Here is a 17,050-nt window from a genome sequence, read left to right as displayed (position 1 = left end):
ATAGTCAACACATCATATTCCTGGGCTGAATGGCATTTACAGTTATTTACGTGGCAGTGTCCTTGCTTCAAAGTTGAACAAAGCATCACTAGTGCTAGTGGGAGGATAAGGTAATGACGTGAACACTCAGCTTCTTGCATATTTATCAACCTCCTTGGGCAAGGGAATTTTTCTGTGGCACAGTCAACTTGTCTATCAAAGGAAAATGAAGGAATTCAGCTAAGCTGTTGCTCCCAGAATGCTATGGAGTAACCAAAAGCAAGGCCACAACAATGGTATTTGGTCTTCTTTGGTACAGTGATTCCAAAGGTTTTTGCAAGGTGTTCTCCCACTTGCTGCTGAAGTGCGACTTGTTGAGATGTACAATAGATAAACATACAACAGCAACTAAGTGCTGTCTGTGATCAGAACTTGCAGAAAATACTTGAATGAGCTCAGTAATGTAACTTAGATGGGAGCTTAACCAGTTCCTGTTACGCATGGCTGTCACCACCTAAAGGGTTTTAGTGAAGCTAAGTGAAGTCAGAAGCTTTAGTCTTGCATTGCAACCGAATACTGAAACACATACTACTTTCTGTTGTCTCTCTTGGGTTTATTTTTCTTTTTATTCCTTTAGCAGTAGGATGAAAGACCTTTTTTGCATTTACTATCAGGGTCAGAATCAAAACTGCATTTCAAGAGTCTGTAATCTTTTGGACTTTCTCATAATTTTTTTTTTCTAACCTTGTCATGATTTTACTAATCACAGAAAAGATCAAGATGTGCAAAGATAACATCATGTATCTTCCTCCTACCCTGAGATAGCACATTAAACTATTATTATGGAGATAAATGAATAGCACATGTGGCCTAAGATGTCCTGAAAGCTTCTACAGAAAGATTCACAAGAACTTTTCCTTTTAGCAGCAGAAACTGTTGGGTGATAGTTGCCAGTGGAAGTCCACATCTCTGTCTGGCTCAGTATTTCATAGCTTGACCTAATCGATGAAGGGAAGTTACTCCTGAGCACACTCAGTGAGTACTATGCTGCAATTTAAAAAGTCACATACCTGGCAAAACAGTGCATGCTGCTATCACATAATCTAAAAAACTAGTAGTATGGAGCAAATGTGCTGTGAACACTTGTTCATGCTTGAAAAAAATCAAATGCTTGCTTCCAGTTTTAACTTTCTAATGAAACGGGGCCAAAAAGCAACCCCAGAAAGATGTTTGTTTACAAACACTTCAGTGGGCTCACTTTCTCTTTCTTAAAGAGCATCCCAGGGGTTCCTGCTAACTGGAGTAATTATCTGCATGCTCAGAACAGGTGATAATGACTTGTTTTTGTACAGTGCTTTTCATGCCAGAAGACACCAGAGCATTTTACAGGCCATGGGCTGGACCAGGCAGTGCACTTAGACCCACTCAGTGAGAAAGCTTTTGCAGTCTTGTGGGTAGTGCTGCTTCTGTGACCTAGCACTTGTGTCACCCCTGCTTTTGCAGGGCTTTTTATGTCATTGCTTTCCCCAAGACTATGGGAGCACTGAGCAGAGTAAGCTGAAGGGCAGTGTTTCTCAGACTCATGAAAGCTACAAGGAATATCCTTCTTACAGTACTCCCTGAGCAAATATTTCTCATTCCATCCAGCTTTGGTGTATGGTTGTCAGGAATACCTTTGTGTGAATGAGAATATAAGCTGCTCCCCTTATTGCTTGGATGTAAAACATGTCAGAGCATAGCCACATCTCACAGTGTAGGGCAAGGAAAAAAAGAATACCAAAAGGGCTTAAATTGCAGGGGAAGGTCAGAAAAGCTAGGTGAACTCCCCTCACAATAGAATGCACGAGACATTTGTTGCCATGGTTAAAACCTGTGTGCTATAATTGTGTTCTCACTTTTCCACCAAGAATAATCGGCTTGGGAACAAAAAGAGAGCCCCAGGAAATCTGAGTGAAATGTGTAGAGCACAAGAGGAGCCACAGTTCTTCATAGCACGTCTTGCCAGAAAATCATTTTCACATATTGGGCATCCACACAGCCCTATGGAGTACTAAAAGGAAACATCTGCTGCTTGCCCATGCGATCTGCTTCCAAACACAAATGGTCTGTAGAAAATAGTAATGGCCAGGTTTAATTACACTGCATGCAGAACTGGACCAAAGAAAGGCAAGCCTCCTCTACTCTTTGTAGCTCAAACACATTAGTATGTCCAATGCTTTATAAAAAGCATGGACAACCAGCACAATCGAGGATTATTTTTTTTTTTGAGTGAACAAAAAGCACTTGGAAGCTCCATCATAGGCTGGATAAAAAAAATTGACTCTGACGTAATGCTGGAAAAACAGAGTTTGGCAATACTAACAATTTAAATATAAATTAAAATACATTTAGGGAACAACTAGGAAGCATGTACAGTATGTTTGGGGGAGATAGAAAACAACAGGAAAAATGGCTTTAAGTTAAAATCAAAGCAGAGGAGTCATCACCCAATTCTGGGTGATGAGCAAATCTGCCAGTGCTCAGGGTTGCAGAGCAGTGAGTGAACACAGTCATCCCCTTTCTGGAGCTCCTACTTGGCAAACTGTAAAGATGATGGCTTTCCGTTTCACATAGCCCAGAATCAGTGCCATCAGATGAAGAGCTGCCTGTGTGTGTTAGTTTAGAGCATGGGCAGATGGCTGGAAAGGCCAGGGCTGGTATTGCTTTACACTGAACAGAGTTCCTGTGCTGTTTCTCTCTGCGTTTCCAGGCAGTCCTCATTAACTTTCTGTCTGTGTCTGTCCGCCAGCTGACCTTTGGTAGTGCTTATGCCTCTAAAGTACAGATTTTCAAATTCTCTTGCAGTTCATTCTGATATTTGTTTGCCCATCAGTCACACAATCCAGTCCATAACCTTGCCAGTGCAGAGAAGGAAACCCCTTCCCAAGTATTTAAGTTCTCTCAGGCCCAGTTGGGTTTTCAGGTCTGGTTTTCACCTTCAAAGACCAGTGCTTTTACCAAGGCCCCTGGGCCCTGCTGCCACTGCCTGGCAGGCCTGGGAGGACCTGATCCAACAGGTCTGGCTTCAGGTTGGCTACTTGTCTGTGGAGCTGCAGCACCAGGAGAGAGGCTTGTGCTTGCTCTCGTGCAACCTCCAGCAGTTTGGGATGACCCTTGCTGTGTATTAGTGGAGAGAACAGATGGACTTCATGAAACTGGGGGGGAAGTTAGGTTTCAATGGGATACCGAATGTTCCCCTTCTGGCCCCTTTGTGGTTTACAGATACTTTTTTTATTCCCATATTTTTTACTAAGCTTGTGAAGATGGATTACATAGGTGAAATCTGAAGGTGGATTACACTGTCTCTTAGCCTGTTGTTCATACTTTATAGCCTTGCGTCTCCCCTCTTTCCTACCAGTCAGTCATAGGTGTGTTTGTCATCCTCAGTAGAAGGCAAGCACGTGTGCTTTTTGGGGCCACGGAGGTAGATTGTTGCTTTTGTGAATGTTGTTGTGGATGAAAAGTTAATATAACCTTTCTAATCTCATTATTTTCCGACTAAGGAGAAATCTAACTTATTATACACATACACACACTTTGCCTTGCCAAAGTGAGTTTAGGCTGAAATGTATAAAGCCAGTAGATACTCAGATACCTCAGTAGGCAGATCAGAACTGAGACTCAAATAGGAAAGAAATACTTTACAAATTTATGTAAAAATGTGCAGTATGCTAACAAGCCATGGTACGACTCATCGTTACAGTTGTTAAAACTCTGCCAAATCCTGAGGTGATGCCTTCATTTCTAAATAAATAGAATTAGAAGTGTTCTTTCGGGAAAAGATTGTTCGTATCAGTTTTAAGCTCAAACAAGTTTTTATGACCAGGCAATAAATTTCTAATTGTTTGTAAAGAGATCTTAAAAGAAAAACGCAAATAGACCTTTAAATGTGATGGCTTTACCAGACCCCACTGTGCTAGCTGGCTGCTAAAGAGAACAATATTAGTGAAGATAGATAAAGAATAACACAAACTTGAATAGCTAAAAAGCCTTCAGGCATTTTTACTTTTACCAGATGGTACACTGCAGAGAGAAGGATTTCAGTGAAATTGATTTATTCTGTCTTTTGTTTATCTGCTTATTGTCAGACTGTATTTGTGGTCAGAATGAAAATTCCTGTGATCTGGTTTGCTGTGTAAACATTGTGCATGTGATTAATACAGTGATCAAATAACAACCTTCAAGCACCATAAACGTTTAAATACTATTGAGCTGATACTGGGAGAATATCTTTTACCAAGACATTGCAAAATATGTAATGTAACAACAACTTTTCCTACAGATTTATTAATATAAAGAAAACTTGAAGTATGATTTCTCCAATTACAAAATAGCGTAGTTATTCAGTAATCCTATAAAGCTTGTAATCATCCATTACAGGTGATTGGGCTTTATATTTATGTTCTCACATCATTTTGCTTCCTTGTGCTGGAAGTTTTACAGGGACAGTTCTGGTTTTTAGACTGAGGTGGGGGATTGTTTTGTGAAATACACAACTGTCTTAGAGGTTCTTATCAGGTGTCTTTTCACCCCATGTGTGGGTCAAATATGTTCATGCTAGAAGGGAAACGTGTACGTGAAATAAGGCATAATGCTTAAAGACCAGCACTGAGCTTATCAGGGCTGTCCCATGAATTTGTATGTAAACTTAGTTCAGATGTAGCAGAGGCAGTGACAGTACTAATGTCCCTCAAACTTGCTCAAGTTTGTCAGCAGATTCTTAACCAGTACAACTTTAAGGAGCTACTAGGGTCCGTTCCAAAGCCCACTGACAGAGCAAAGTTAGCGGAGAATGGTGTGTTGTATTTTTTTGAAGCCTAAGCTGTCAAACTCTTTTCCATAACTAACTCCCTTCCTCATCAAAAGGACTTGAATTGTACTTCAGTGTTCCAGTGTCTCACATGCTGAACCAGATGCCAGCGGGTGCCCATGAAAAAGTAACTCTTTCCCCCTTCCAGCTGAAGAGCTCTGCTGCACTTGTTCAGAATGCCACAGCTGACTGGGTCTTCATCAGTCTCCGAAACAACATTCGTTCTCAAACTATACATGAAGCTGGTTCAGGGAGGAGTGAAGCTTCTTAAACAACTCAAGGAGAAAATTGACCTTTTGGGGGGTTTAACAGGGTTTTGAAAGGACTCATTTGAATTACACTCTTAACAGTAGCCTCTGTGCCATGCAGCTGTGGCTTACCTTTGTGAGTTGTGTCAGCATGTTTGCCTTCCATGTCAGCTTGGTCTTTTTATTTCCCCATCTCTTCAGGCACAATAGGTTTATCATAATGCCTAGAAGAGGCAGAAGGAAAGAGAAGATTCTGATCATCTGGAACCCTTCTGATTCTCATCAGTAAAGCTATAAATCAGCCAGCCTGGCAATCTGAAGCAGCTTTTCTGAAGAGGCACTAATAACTTTAATCATTTTAGTGGGATTTTGAGGTATTGCAGCTGACTGAAAGTATCTTTTCTTTTTCACTGTGCAAGCACTAAATTTCATGCAGTAAACTAGAGAAAGATTAATTTGTTTCCACTAATGTCAGAACAAATTCTGAATTTGTTCTGAGTATGAAACTGTGAAATAAGGCAGCTGTCAGCATAATTTAGCCCTGTCATTGCTGTGCCGGCATTGCAGTTTGGCATTTGTGGCACTTTTGCCATTGTATGCTAGTGTGAATTCTGCCAGCCTGCATAAATCCAAGGCACAAGTACTGTCCGTTTAACCAGGAATAGGACACTTATGCTCTTACCTTCAGAATGGCTGTAGTAAAAGGAATCCCAGAGAGCTGCTATCTCTCCTGATGCATCTCATATCTCTACAGCACGAGCGTTGGCTGTGTCCTTGCCCCATTTGTGTGTTCTTCATGTTAAGCTTCTGCCTTGCTGTGTTCCTTCAACAAAATTGTCTCCTTCCTGAACCCCACCTCAAAATTTCATCTGGATATTAAACCCAAGCAGTGCTGAATCCTGTGCTCCAAACTACAGATAGTCAGGTGCAGTGAACAATATACAATGCTGATAGCTAGAGTTTGGTACCCAGGCCCTGATACTGAAAAAGTGAGGGGTAAGAGAAGAACAGAATCAGTCCTTTCAGGAGAGAGGTGTGGTAAAGGGAGACAGAAAAGAAAGAGGTAGTAATATTACTCTGTTTTGGCTCTGGCATCAGTCACAGAGTATAAGACTCACTTGATTCAGGCCTGTCCTTGAGCCTGGTCAATGGGAGAGGAGATCTGAGTCTCAGTATTTGCTCCAGCGAGTGTTATAAATTTATGATAAAAAGCTGAACACCTGTAATAGAACTGACAAATACTACTACAGCAGGGGATCCTATGGACTGGTGATTAGGGCATGGATTCAGGTAGATTCAGAGAAGGAAGTGGTGGCACAGAGTTGTGTGTTTGTCATGAGAGTCTCGAATAGTATATGGAATATACTCAAGTGCTGATGTTGGAGGCAAAGAGAAGGGATGTCTTCCATAGAAGAACCAAGAGAAACAGCATAACTAGAGAGGAAGGAATTAGCAGAACATTTTCCCTGAGGTGTCTTTAGATCTGAAATGCATTCAGAGCCCAAATCTGGTGGTGTGTGTAAGAAAAGTTCCTATAGCACTCAGTTTCCAATTCTCCACAGCACACCAATGGCTGCTGGCTGTGCACTGGAATGTACCACCTTGATAGAACATTTTGATATCAAGTGAGCACTGAGGAGCATTGAAAGAAAATGCATTCCCAGTAGGTATTGTGGAGCAGAGCTTTGAGTTCTGCTCCTAGCTAGCAGAACTAGCTCCTAGTTCTAGCTAGTTCTAGCTAGCACTGATATCTGATCATGACCATCCTATTGAGGCTGAGTAGGGCATTATTCCAGAAAATACATTGGAAACAGTTAAACTTCTCACTAAGTTAAGACACTGTTCAGCTGTCTGAGCTTCATGTGAAAACAGTGGGATCTTCGCAGGATCAAGAGACAAGATTCGATCCATTGATTTTTCCATAGTGTTCTTTCTCCTTCTATATGTTAGCATTTAGCTTTCTTTTTGTAATTGTTTTGTCTTTCTTCTTTTTTTATCTCCAGTCACGTTTTCCAGCTTTCTGTTGTTTTCTTGTGTTTATAACTTTGCCAAGTTCTTGTTGGAGCAGGATTTGGTCAGTTTTGCAGTGCAGTGCTCTATGTGACTAGAAAGGAATCTAATTGATTCCTGCTCCATTTCCTTAATACTTGACCCTTACGTGAACTAAGAAGAAACGTGGCATTTCCTAGCACTGGTTGGCCTATGACATTTCTAAAGAAACGTTAATTTCCCCCATTATTCCATGACATATGGTAGTTCATGATTTCTAAGCTGAGAAATGTGGCTGCATGCTTCAAAGTGAGAATTAGTGTGTTCCTTTCCTTTTGTTGAGATAGAGTCCATGTCCTCAGCTGGTATAAGTTAGTATAAGCTGCATTGTCTTCAGGGAAGGGCAACCCCATGAAGATCTGTCCATTAAAGAAACTTAGTTTATCCCATTGACTAGTCTCATACTGACAAAGGCACCAAACACTTTTTCTCTTGTTTTATTCTTTAATATTCCCATTGTTAGTTTGTAGGTACAAGGGAAGTACTCAGGTGGTTGTTCTCCACCAAATTCATCAGAGTCCTGGCCTCTACTACTACAACATCCAAACGCTTTCCTGAAATGTTCATCAGAGACCACACTAAAACATTAGGATTGGAAAACTGTCTAGTAACAGATGAGAACTGACTATAAAATATAAATATAGTACTGCTATGGTCTTGTTCTCATTCTGATATTAAAAGTGTTTTTATTTGGCATCAAAATAAAATGTTCAGGGCCAAGCAGTTTAGCAAAAATCTGTTGTTGGAGAGGGGAGAGGACAGTCATGGAATGAACTGGGCCAAAACACAGTTCTGATGAGCTCTGCTGTTACGAGCTTGTTGTCTGAATATTTTTTCTAGCCAAAAGTTTATATTTGTATAACCTATGTAGTACACTAGGGAGGCACTTTTGTAATGGAGGCAGCAAAAGTGAAAATGTGCAGACTTTTTAAATTTAGGAGAAAATGCTAAAGACTATTAAAATCTCTTTTTTTTGTGGACGGTAGAAACAGGTGAAACAAGACTCATTTCAGCCACCTGCTGTGAAAGCTGAGGAATTTTATTATACCATGTAGTTACAAAAGCTAATTGAAAATAGATTAATTCTAAAAAGCTATTGCTATTTAGATTAGCAAGCTGGAATCATCACCTGCCTGTTTAGAGTCCAAGCTTAATGCTTTTGCCTGGAGAATATTGAGGGCCAACTGGAACAAGTGTGTCCTTTCATTGTAAGTGTATGCCTATTAACTGATTTGCTCTACCGTAAAAAAAACCTGCTGTTTTATTTCCTCTGGTGTGTAGGTCACACTAAATTGATCTGGCAGGCCAAAACAATATTTTCAATCTTGTTTATATGTATGAAACAGAAAAATGTGTTACGCTGGAATTTTATTGTCTTGCTGCATCCTTTGCCATCAGCCTGCTGCTTCGTTCCTTCTCTGGTGGCTCTTGGGAGGCAGTGTAAATCCTCGAAAGGTGGCACGGTTGATTGGTAAAACCCGGAGGCAGGACTTTCCAACTTCTGTTGCAAACCTCCTGTATGAGCTTAGTTGATTTATGGGAAGATTTCGAGGAAGGCTGCATGGCCCTTGAACACATTCTAGCTGGTAAATTTGTGGCTGAGTCAGTGGTATGTCTGCCGTGTGTTCCACACGCTACCCGCTTGCTAATCTTTCCCTGTTTTAGTTAGCAACCTGTCAGTCCTTCTCTCCTCTGTCAGTCTTCTGTCTTTGCTGCCCACTGAACACTGTAGGATCTTTCCCTTCTTGGGAAGGGCATTCTAGACAATTGTTTTGTTCTTGAGTTTTCTGTAACATCTTCCTTCTGATGGAAGCTAGTTCACATATAACTCAGTGTCTTCACTGAATACAAGATCTTACATTTAAGGATGGTTTTACTGAAATGGTTGAGAACTCCATTCTTCCCTTAGTGCATGCCTGGATTTAACCCTGGTGTCTGACCGAGTTTTTGCAATTTTCCCTCACCTTGTATGAATTTACTCACTTATGCAAATGTAAACGTTAACACTGGTGGTGTTTATTAAACATTAACATGATTAAGAATAATATAGTGAGGGGAAAATGGAGTGACACACCAGAGCACTATCCAGTGGACAGCATTCTGCAGTGGTGGTATTTCACTGAACGGTGTTGTTGGGTTGATGATGTGAACAGTTCACCAGGCCCACTGTCTGCTCTCTGTAGACCCACCTGATTAGAGTGTGCACTTTGACAGCTTAAAAGCACTGGCAGGGATTGCGCACCAAAGGGTTGTGAAAGAGGCACATGAGGCCTTCGGAAGGCCAGGAAGAAGTGGAAGCACACCTTCCCGGTCCTGGAGAGAATCATGGGGGTGGGGATGGGGTGAGGAAGCTGACTTGTGTTATGGAGATACACTAATGCTTATTTACATCACAAACCCTTTTCTTGTTTACCCTGACATATTTCAAAAGAATGTCTCTATTTAAGGAAGAGAAGGACCTCTTTCCACACGGCTTTAATTCTGTTTTATTCATAATATTGCACTGAGAGCTAAGGTGTATTAACCTAGGTAGCAGCAATGGTATATCTGGCTTAATTAGGAAAGAGACTGTTTAGCCATTTGAGGATTGCTGTGCTCAGGCAGTGCTGAAGAGGTAAATCAGAGTGATTTCCACATCTGTGCAGACACATAGGCAGGCCAATGAGATCTTTGTGTAAATCAGCATACACTGAATATCACTAATTTTTTGTAGTCAGTTTGCCTAGCTATTTCTTCAGCTTCCATTTTTTAAGTCTTATTAATTTCAAAACTGCCCATAACTAAGGCCTGAAGTCTTTGTGTAGTTACAGTTTTTGGGTTTGATGGAGTTCTTGTATGGATTAAATTATGATTATTTTTTTTCTTTCTTTTTTTTTTCTTTTTTAGCATCGTAGACAAAGAAGTGTCATTAATGGCAGAAATTGATAAAGTTAAAGAAGAAGCCAGTAAGTAAAAAAATATGCAGGGAACTTTTGGAATAGTTGTGAAAACATTTGGTTTGTTTGGCAGAAAATTACACAGTATATAAATTTGGTTAGCAGCATTCCAGCATTTTTCATTGTATACATATACAATCAAATAAGTCTTTGGTGTTCTGGGGGAGTTTCTGTATAGTTTCTATCTATAAGGATTGTGCACCAAAATTTCAATATTATGAAGTTAAGGTAAACCCCAAGTTCATATAAAGTTAGATTTAAATGATTTATTCCTTCAACTTACTTATTAGAGCTTTTTGACTCCTTCTTTTTTTTTCCCCCTTATTTCTGTGGTTTGTCAATTACTTCATTTCTATTTCTTAATCACTGTTTTCTTGCTTATATTACATATATGAGTTAGAATAGTGGAAATTACTAGGGGAATAGGTTATTGTGTGGCCTTGCATAGCTTTAAGGGATAGCAATCAAGCTTATGAATTAGAACAATAAAAAAATTAAAAAGCAGCTGTTTACTGGAATCTCTTTTCATAATAATCTGTGGGAGTTGATATGATTCCAGACTTTCATGTCGTCTCTGGCTTTTGCATAGGTAAGGTATATAAATTATGGGTTGGGAAAAAAACCAAGATGAGCTGTGTATTAGGATACTACAATATCTGTCTTATACCCGGTCTGAGATCTGGTATTCACGGCACAGGAATCAAGGGGATGTATTTCAATAGAGAGTACTAAGCAAGAAACTGAAGAATAACCGAAGTATTGTTAGAATGATACTTTGTCTGGCAGATGAAAATATCACTGCTATGTAGGCATACAATCCTTTTATTGATTTGTGAATTTAAGGCCCTTCCAAAGAGGGTCACAAAAATATGTATGCTTCATTTGCATTTAGAACTCTCACTCAGTTCACAAATGTATACTAGTAAAATTTTTATTTAAAAAAAATAATCTAAATCCTCTGTTGCTAGCTAAGTCTCTTGCAGTTATATATGTGTGGAAACTAAAAGGTATGAGTTGTTACAGCAAAGATTGGTATTAGTTTGTGTTTTGAACTTTGTATGCTATCTTTGCTAGTACTAACATGAAATAGAAGTGGGTTTGGAATCCTGTGTAATTCTGGGGAGGAGTTGTGGATGGAAACATATCAGCAGCTTTTTGGTTACCTGCAGAGCCAGGTAGCTGTAATCAGCTACAGGACATGCACTCACTCCCAGGAAAACCAATGGTAAAATTCCCATTTGATAAATTGGAATTTGATAAAATTCCCATTTGATATATTACCAATTTGATTGGTAAAGATTGATGGCAGCAGACATGAGTCTAAGCCCTGATTGCATTTAGGAAATCCACCATCCAGGGCTGATGGTATCATAGGGCCCCTTCCTTAATCTTGGCCAGGCATAGTAGTAATTCTTGTGGAAAATAAACCTAATTCTTATTTACAGGCATGCAAAGTGCTGCACTTGCATGTGGCAGGTTCCATTTCTCTGCTTTCATGCCATCTCCACATGTGACACTGGATGGTCCCTGTACCTGTCTTTAACAGTATAGTTTCTGCTGTCTCTTGAGGCTGTTGAAGGCTTCTAAAGTGCCTTCAGAACTTTAGGCAGAAAGTTGTTATAGGACTGTAACATGCTAACAAAGATTTACATTGTAATTTACATTACATTATTATTTATTTTCACATCTTTTTGCTGCACCGGAGGACTGTTTTACAGTGGGTAATCTCATTCTTACTGTCAATACTGGGAAAATTTCCAAGTATGATAATTTCAGGTTGGGTGTTTTTTCTTCAAAATGCGTATTTGGCTGACATCTCGTGGAGATAAGTGCCACTATGAGATGAGATCATATGGTTTGGGCAGTCACTTCAGCAAACGGGATGTTGACCTTGGGGAGAAGCAATATTAGCACTACCTAGAATAAGCAATAAAGCAAAACTGTTGGACAAAGTAAAACAGCTAGCAAACTGTTTGTTTAATCTGATAAAAATTTCTCAGATTTATAGACAAATACTAATTTAAAAGATCAGGTAGAGGGGTAGATACGCACCTGTTCTTAGCATAAGCAATAGTGTAGGCACAGATTTACCAACAGGGCTAATGGAACTGTAGCCACCCACTGCCTTCCCTGCCCTGTGTGACACACTCTCCTCTATCATATGGTTTATGTAGTTGCTCCCACACAGCTGTACAGCCACGGCTCTGTCTCCCTATGTCTGCTGGGCCATGCTGTACGTGGTGAAACACTGGAACAGGCTTCCCCAAGAGGTGGTAGATGCCTCATCCCTGGAAATATCCAAGGTCAGATTGGACAGGTCTCTGAGCAACCTGACCTAGTTGAAGATGTCCCTGTTATTGTAGGCCAGGTTAGACTAGATGACCTTTAAAGGTCTTTTCCAACCCAAACTATTGTATGATACTTTCAAAAGAAGGTGCTATCTGATTAAATAAATGATAATGGGTTGAGAAGCAAATTCTCTGTGAAATATTATTAATTGTCATCTAAAAAATGGCTTTACAAGGTGTGAGCTGATTGTCTTCCCAAGTCTGCTATGGAAAATTGAGGCAAAAGAGGGCGAAGTAGCCAAAGTCTCCACATCTGTAATGGAGTCTGTGGTCTTAGGATAGTTTACAACTACCACTCACCCTGACTGTAGGTGTAAGCTCTAGTCAAAAGATTGTGATGGTTATTATTTCACATTTTGATACTATCTTTCCTCACTGCCTTACATGCTGATCCCACCAGCCAATTAATCAGTTGCTGGGTTTACATTGAGTCACTATGTAGGTAATAGAGTTTGCACATATTTAAAGTTGTAATGTCATATTATCCTGCATATAAATGGACTATTGCTTTGTGGTTAGTTTTTTGCTGTAAGAACATAACTATTCACCCTTTCCTTATATAAAGTATGCAAGACAGGCAGTAGTGAATATTTAGTATTTTTTCATAAAGACTGCTGGCCTTCGTAATACTGCTTTGCTGTAGAAATGGCAAGTGTGTATATCCTGTACTTGAAAGCAAAATTGCAATGCCAGTGATTTTAATGTAAACTATATACAAACAGATTTTTTTTCAGAGGAACTGAAATGCCCGTGTAAATAAAATAAAGCATGTCTTCAGAAACAGCCTGTTGACTTAATGTTATGCTTCTTTCCATGTCTCCGTGGAAGGCTCCCTGATTATGTGCTTAAAGATAAAGCCCTGGAAAACTCAAAGCAACATGTTTTTGCCCCTGTTAATGTTGAAGGACTGGTTTAACTTTGATTTTCTGACAGCTATCCCATTTCAAGATCTTTTTCAATGTTAGGCAGTTCAGTTAAATATGCTGGTTGACTTAATCTGTGCCAGCAGCACATTGGAAGTCAGTTGAAGTCAGGGGTTCGAGATGTGTGTGTTTGTCTCACATGTGATGTACAGTGCTAATGCCCAAAGAGTAATGATTTATAAAGCAATTTACCTTCCTAGCATTAATTATTGGCTATTGGTATTTGGCAGTGGAAATCCTGACTGCTCGGCAGAAGAAAGCTGAGGAGCTGAAGAGGCTGACAGACCTAGCCAGTCAGATGGCTGAAGCACAACTGTCTGAACTCAGGGCTGAAATTAAGGTCAGGCGTTCAGTTCTGTTTGGGTATTTTAGCTGTTTGCATTAATTCCAGGAAAGAGTTGTCACATTAACATGCCAGGCTGTTCATTCCTGCTATGGGCCAAAGGTGACTAGCTTTCCAAGGGGAAAGCATACCTTCTTAAGCATGACAGCACCTCTGAGCAGTGTACAGATGCTCCCAGAGAAGTGTAAGCTATCCCCCTCGTAAGTGGAGCAGTGAGAACTTATGCTGTTTGTGTATCATTTGTGAGACTTAACAAGTAAACCTGATAGCTTCAGGTTCAGTGATCAAACACATATACTCTGATGAAATGACCCACTTCCCAAGCGGGAGAGGGATCCACCCATCTCTGGGCTGTGAGACATGTAATTTGGTAAGGATGGGAAAATATTTGGTTCTGCACAGAGATCCTGTCTACAGGGCAGGGTCAAGAGTTTGCTGAGCCTTAAAGTGAACTTAGGATAAGTATTGACTGGTTTCTGTACCATCCATATAGTCTTTCATTCAGAATGCAAATCACTGTTAACTTGTTTGTATTTTTGCAGCACTTTGTGAGTGAACGGAAATACGATGAAGAGCTGGGCAGGTCTGCCCGATTTTCCTGTGATACGGAACAGCTGAAGACCCAAATTCAGCTCTGTGGAGAAAGTAAGTGCTGGTGATTTCTCACACCAAAGTCCTCAGAACATAGTGTTCCACATACTTGTTCAGGAAATGCCAGCAGAAATAACATGGTGTGTGCTGCCAGTGTGCGTGTGCATGTGCTGCACAGTCCATCTGCGTGTGCACAGCACCCTCTTTGTCAGAGGTTTCCAGGTATTACTCAGATCAGTTGGAGTTTTCCATCTAAACAGGATTTCCAAGTGCCAATAAAAGTCAGCTCTGGGGAACTCAAATTAAGAAATTTGTGAATGACTAGTAAGTCAGAAGCTTCTCCATGTGAGCCTAATGTTATGAGACCAATTCAGATCTCTCCTGCTAGGAAGCAACTCCCCAGCTTTGTAACAGTATTCACTGGGTTTTTCAGGAGCTAATGGTAGTCCCTAATGTTTCTGTTTCCAAATCATCTGCCCTTCTGCTTGGAAATTCGGGTTAATTTTCTGCTCCAAGTATCGTGTGCTTGTTGCACAATACATGACAGCCTATTTCTCGTCTTTGTCATGCTTTTTTTCCCCAAAAAAAAGTAAATGCTATAATGCTTTGCCCCAGATGTTACCCTGTCCCATGATATCCCTTCAGTACCATCACTTAGGAGAAAAACTGTTAACACAACACTGAACTAGCGCCTCTTGGTGGAAGGAAAACAATTTCAGGAACAAAAATGATGTTTTCAAGGAGTTGCTAGAAGTAGTTAAAAAAAAAAAATACCACGCAATCTGCCAATAAGATCCTCTGACTGCACAGCTAAAGAACTGACTCCTTTGAGGCATAACCAGTTTAATTCATTAGACCCTACGAATCCTGTCTCTCATTGAAACCAACACAGGATGTTTCAAAAGAAGGCATAAGCTTCCCAGTAATGCATCTCATTGTCCATGGTCACTTCATAGCATCTGTCTCATACCCTGAAGCTGAAGAAAGTGAAAATTCTGTAAAGATTATCCTGACTAATATAACCACAGCTGCCTTTGATACAATCATAGACATTTTTTTTAAACTCATTGAACTACTTTCCTAAATAACTTCCAGCTGCAGTTAATTCTGCAAGTTAATTATACCTAATTTCAGTAAAGCGTTACTTAAGCATAGTTTGATACTGTTGAAATCAGGTCAGTGAAGTCAAAAGAACAGCTATTAGCAGGGAAGCAGTGCCACCTTACAAATGACTCATAGTGCACTGGCTGTCTGAAGAACTCAGCTCTAATCTGCCCTCGGTGGCCTTAGATGAGCAACTCATGCTGTTGGCATGTCTTTGATAAAAGGTCTTTGGTTCAAAAGATGTTTCTGTTTGGAGCATCTCACAATGAGGTCCATACCCTGCTGGGAGTTGCAAGTACCCCTCAACAGAGGTTATAGCAGGCTTATACCTAAGAACAGCCACTATTGAGGGCTTTAACAAAAGCAATAACCAAAACCACAGAGCTTGTGCAATGAGAAGGTGGTAGGCAGCATGAGAAGGTGGTAGGCAGCATCACAATGAAGGACAGGAAAAAACAAAATTAAATGGAGTGACATGTACCCAGAATACCTGATGGTGGCTTGTACCCCTTCCTTGCACATCTTTTTTGTCAAAAATACATTTTTATGTCACACATCTGGATTTTTATATGGGCTTGCATGTACAGCAGTCTGTTTTAGACAAGAGAGCAGTAGAATTCAGTGACAGCCAGCCTCGCTGAACTTTTAGGACAGAAAATTCAGATCATTGTGCAGATCATTGCATTGTTTTTCTGAAGAGGACACCTAGTGGGAGAAATAGCTGATGTTGGCATAAGTGAAAAGAGCCTCAAAAAAAAAACCTAACAGATGATGCTCAGTTGCTAAAATTATTTTGCATCATCATTCTCATCATTCTCTGTACTAAAAGTAAACAAATAGAAGTACCTGTTAAATAAAACAACAGGTGTCTCACTGAAGTGAGCCTCTGGTCAGTCATCTGTACCAGAAGGAAACAGGAAAATTCCATATTCTGAACAGCAGATTAAGAACAGTAACTTTACTTCAGTAGCCTTAGAATCCTTTTGGAGACTGCTTAGAGGACATTATACAGAAAGAGGCAGCTTGAATACCTTGTGGAAATGCAGAGTGTTAGAAATCAAGGATTTGTGTGGTGCATTTCACATCCAGGCATGGAAGTGGTTAAGAAATCAGGCAGTCTGAGAATACTAAGGAGCAGGAATATGCTGGGATGAGCAATAGTGGTTCCTGATGGTGCCAAGTGCCATGACCTACATGAAGTGGATAAGTGCTTTGCATTCAGTTCCTGGTTTTATAGATATCCATGGTACAGAAGAACCTTTGTTAACCATCTCCTTGGAGCAACAGGCATTAGACTTTTTTTTTTCCCCTTCTGCTTAAAAAAGACATACTAAGGAAGCTTTTATGGCTATTACCTGTGCTGTAGCTAGTACATATATGGACAGCAAACGTCAGCCTTTTTAGCCTTCCATGATCAAAGAATAATTTGGAATCAAATAGTCTGTGGTGTCTGCAGGCACAGCTTCCTTTGACCTCAAGCAGTTCAGAGAGGTGGCGTAACGCTCACTTCTTCTCCTCTTTCTTCCTTTGTTGCCTGAAGACTCCTGTTAGGAGCATTCCTGCTAGGGCAGCAGCGCGTGGGGCAGTCCTGGCAGCACGCGTCCAGCTCAACTGGTTAAAAGTTCACAAGCAAACCAATAGGTGCCAGGAATTTTGGAAAGCTTTCTTGGATAAGCAGAG

At 40.3% G+C, this 17,050-nt stretch overlaps 1 protein-coding gene across 1 annotated transcript in view; it reads left to right on the top strand.

The window, feature by feature from the left end:
* SPATS2L (spermatogenesis associated, serine rich 2 like) overlaps positions 1–17,050 on the top strand; it is a 134,324-nt gene that overhangs the window by 114,290 nt on the left and 2,984 nt on the right. Inside the window, exons 9-11 of the mRNA XM_014954578.1 lie at positions 10,012–10,070; positions 13,563–13,672; positions 14,218–14,320. Of these exons, the coding sequence (XP_014810064.1) occupies positions 10,012–10,070; positions 13,563–13,672; positions 14,218–14,320 (272 nt within the window). The remainder of the gene's footprint in view (positions 1–10,011; positions 10,071–13,562; positions 13,673–14,217; positions 14,321–17,050) is intronic.

Source organism: Calidris pugnax, unplaced genomic scaffold, assembly GCF_001431845.1.
Source record: "Calidris pugnax isolate Ruff unplaced genomic scaffold, ASM143184v1 scaffold103, whole genome shotgun sequence".
Taxonomy (NCBI): Eukaryota; Metazoa; Chordata; class Aves; order Charadriiformes; family Scolopacidae; genus Calidris; species Calidris pugnax.
The sequence above is the reverse complement of the archived record's forward strand: the minus strand, read 5'-3'. Positions and strand labels throughout refer to the sequence as shown.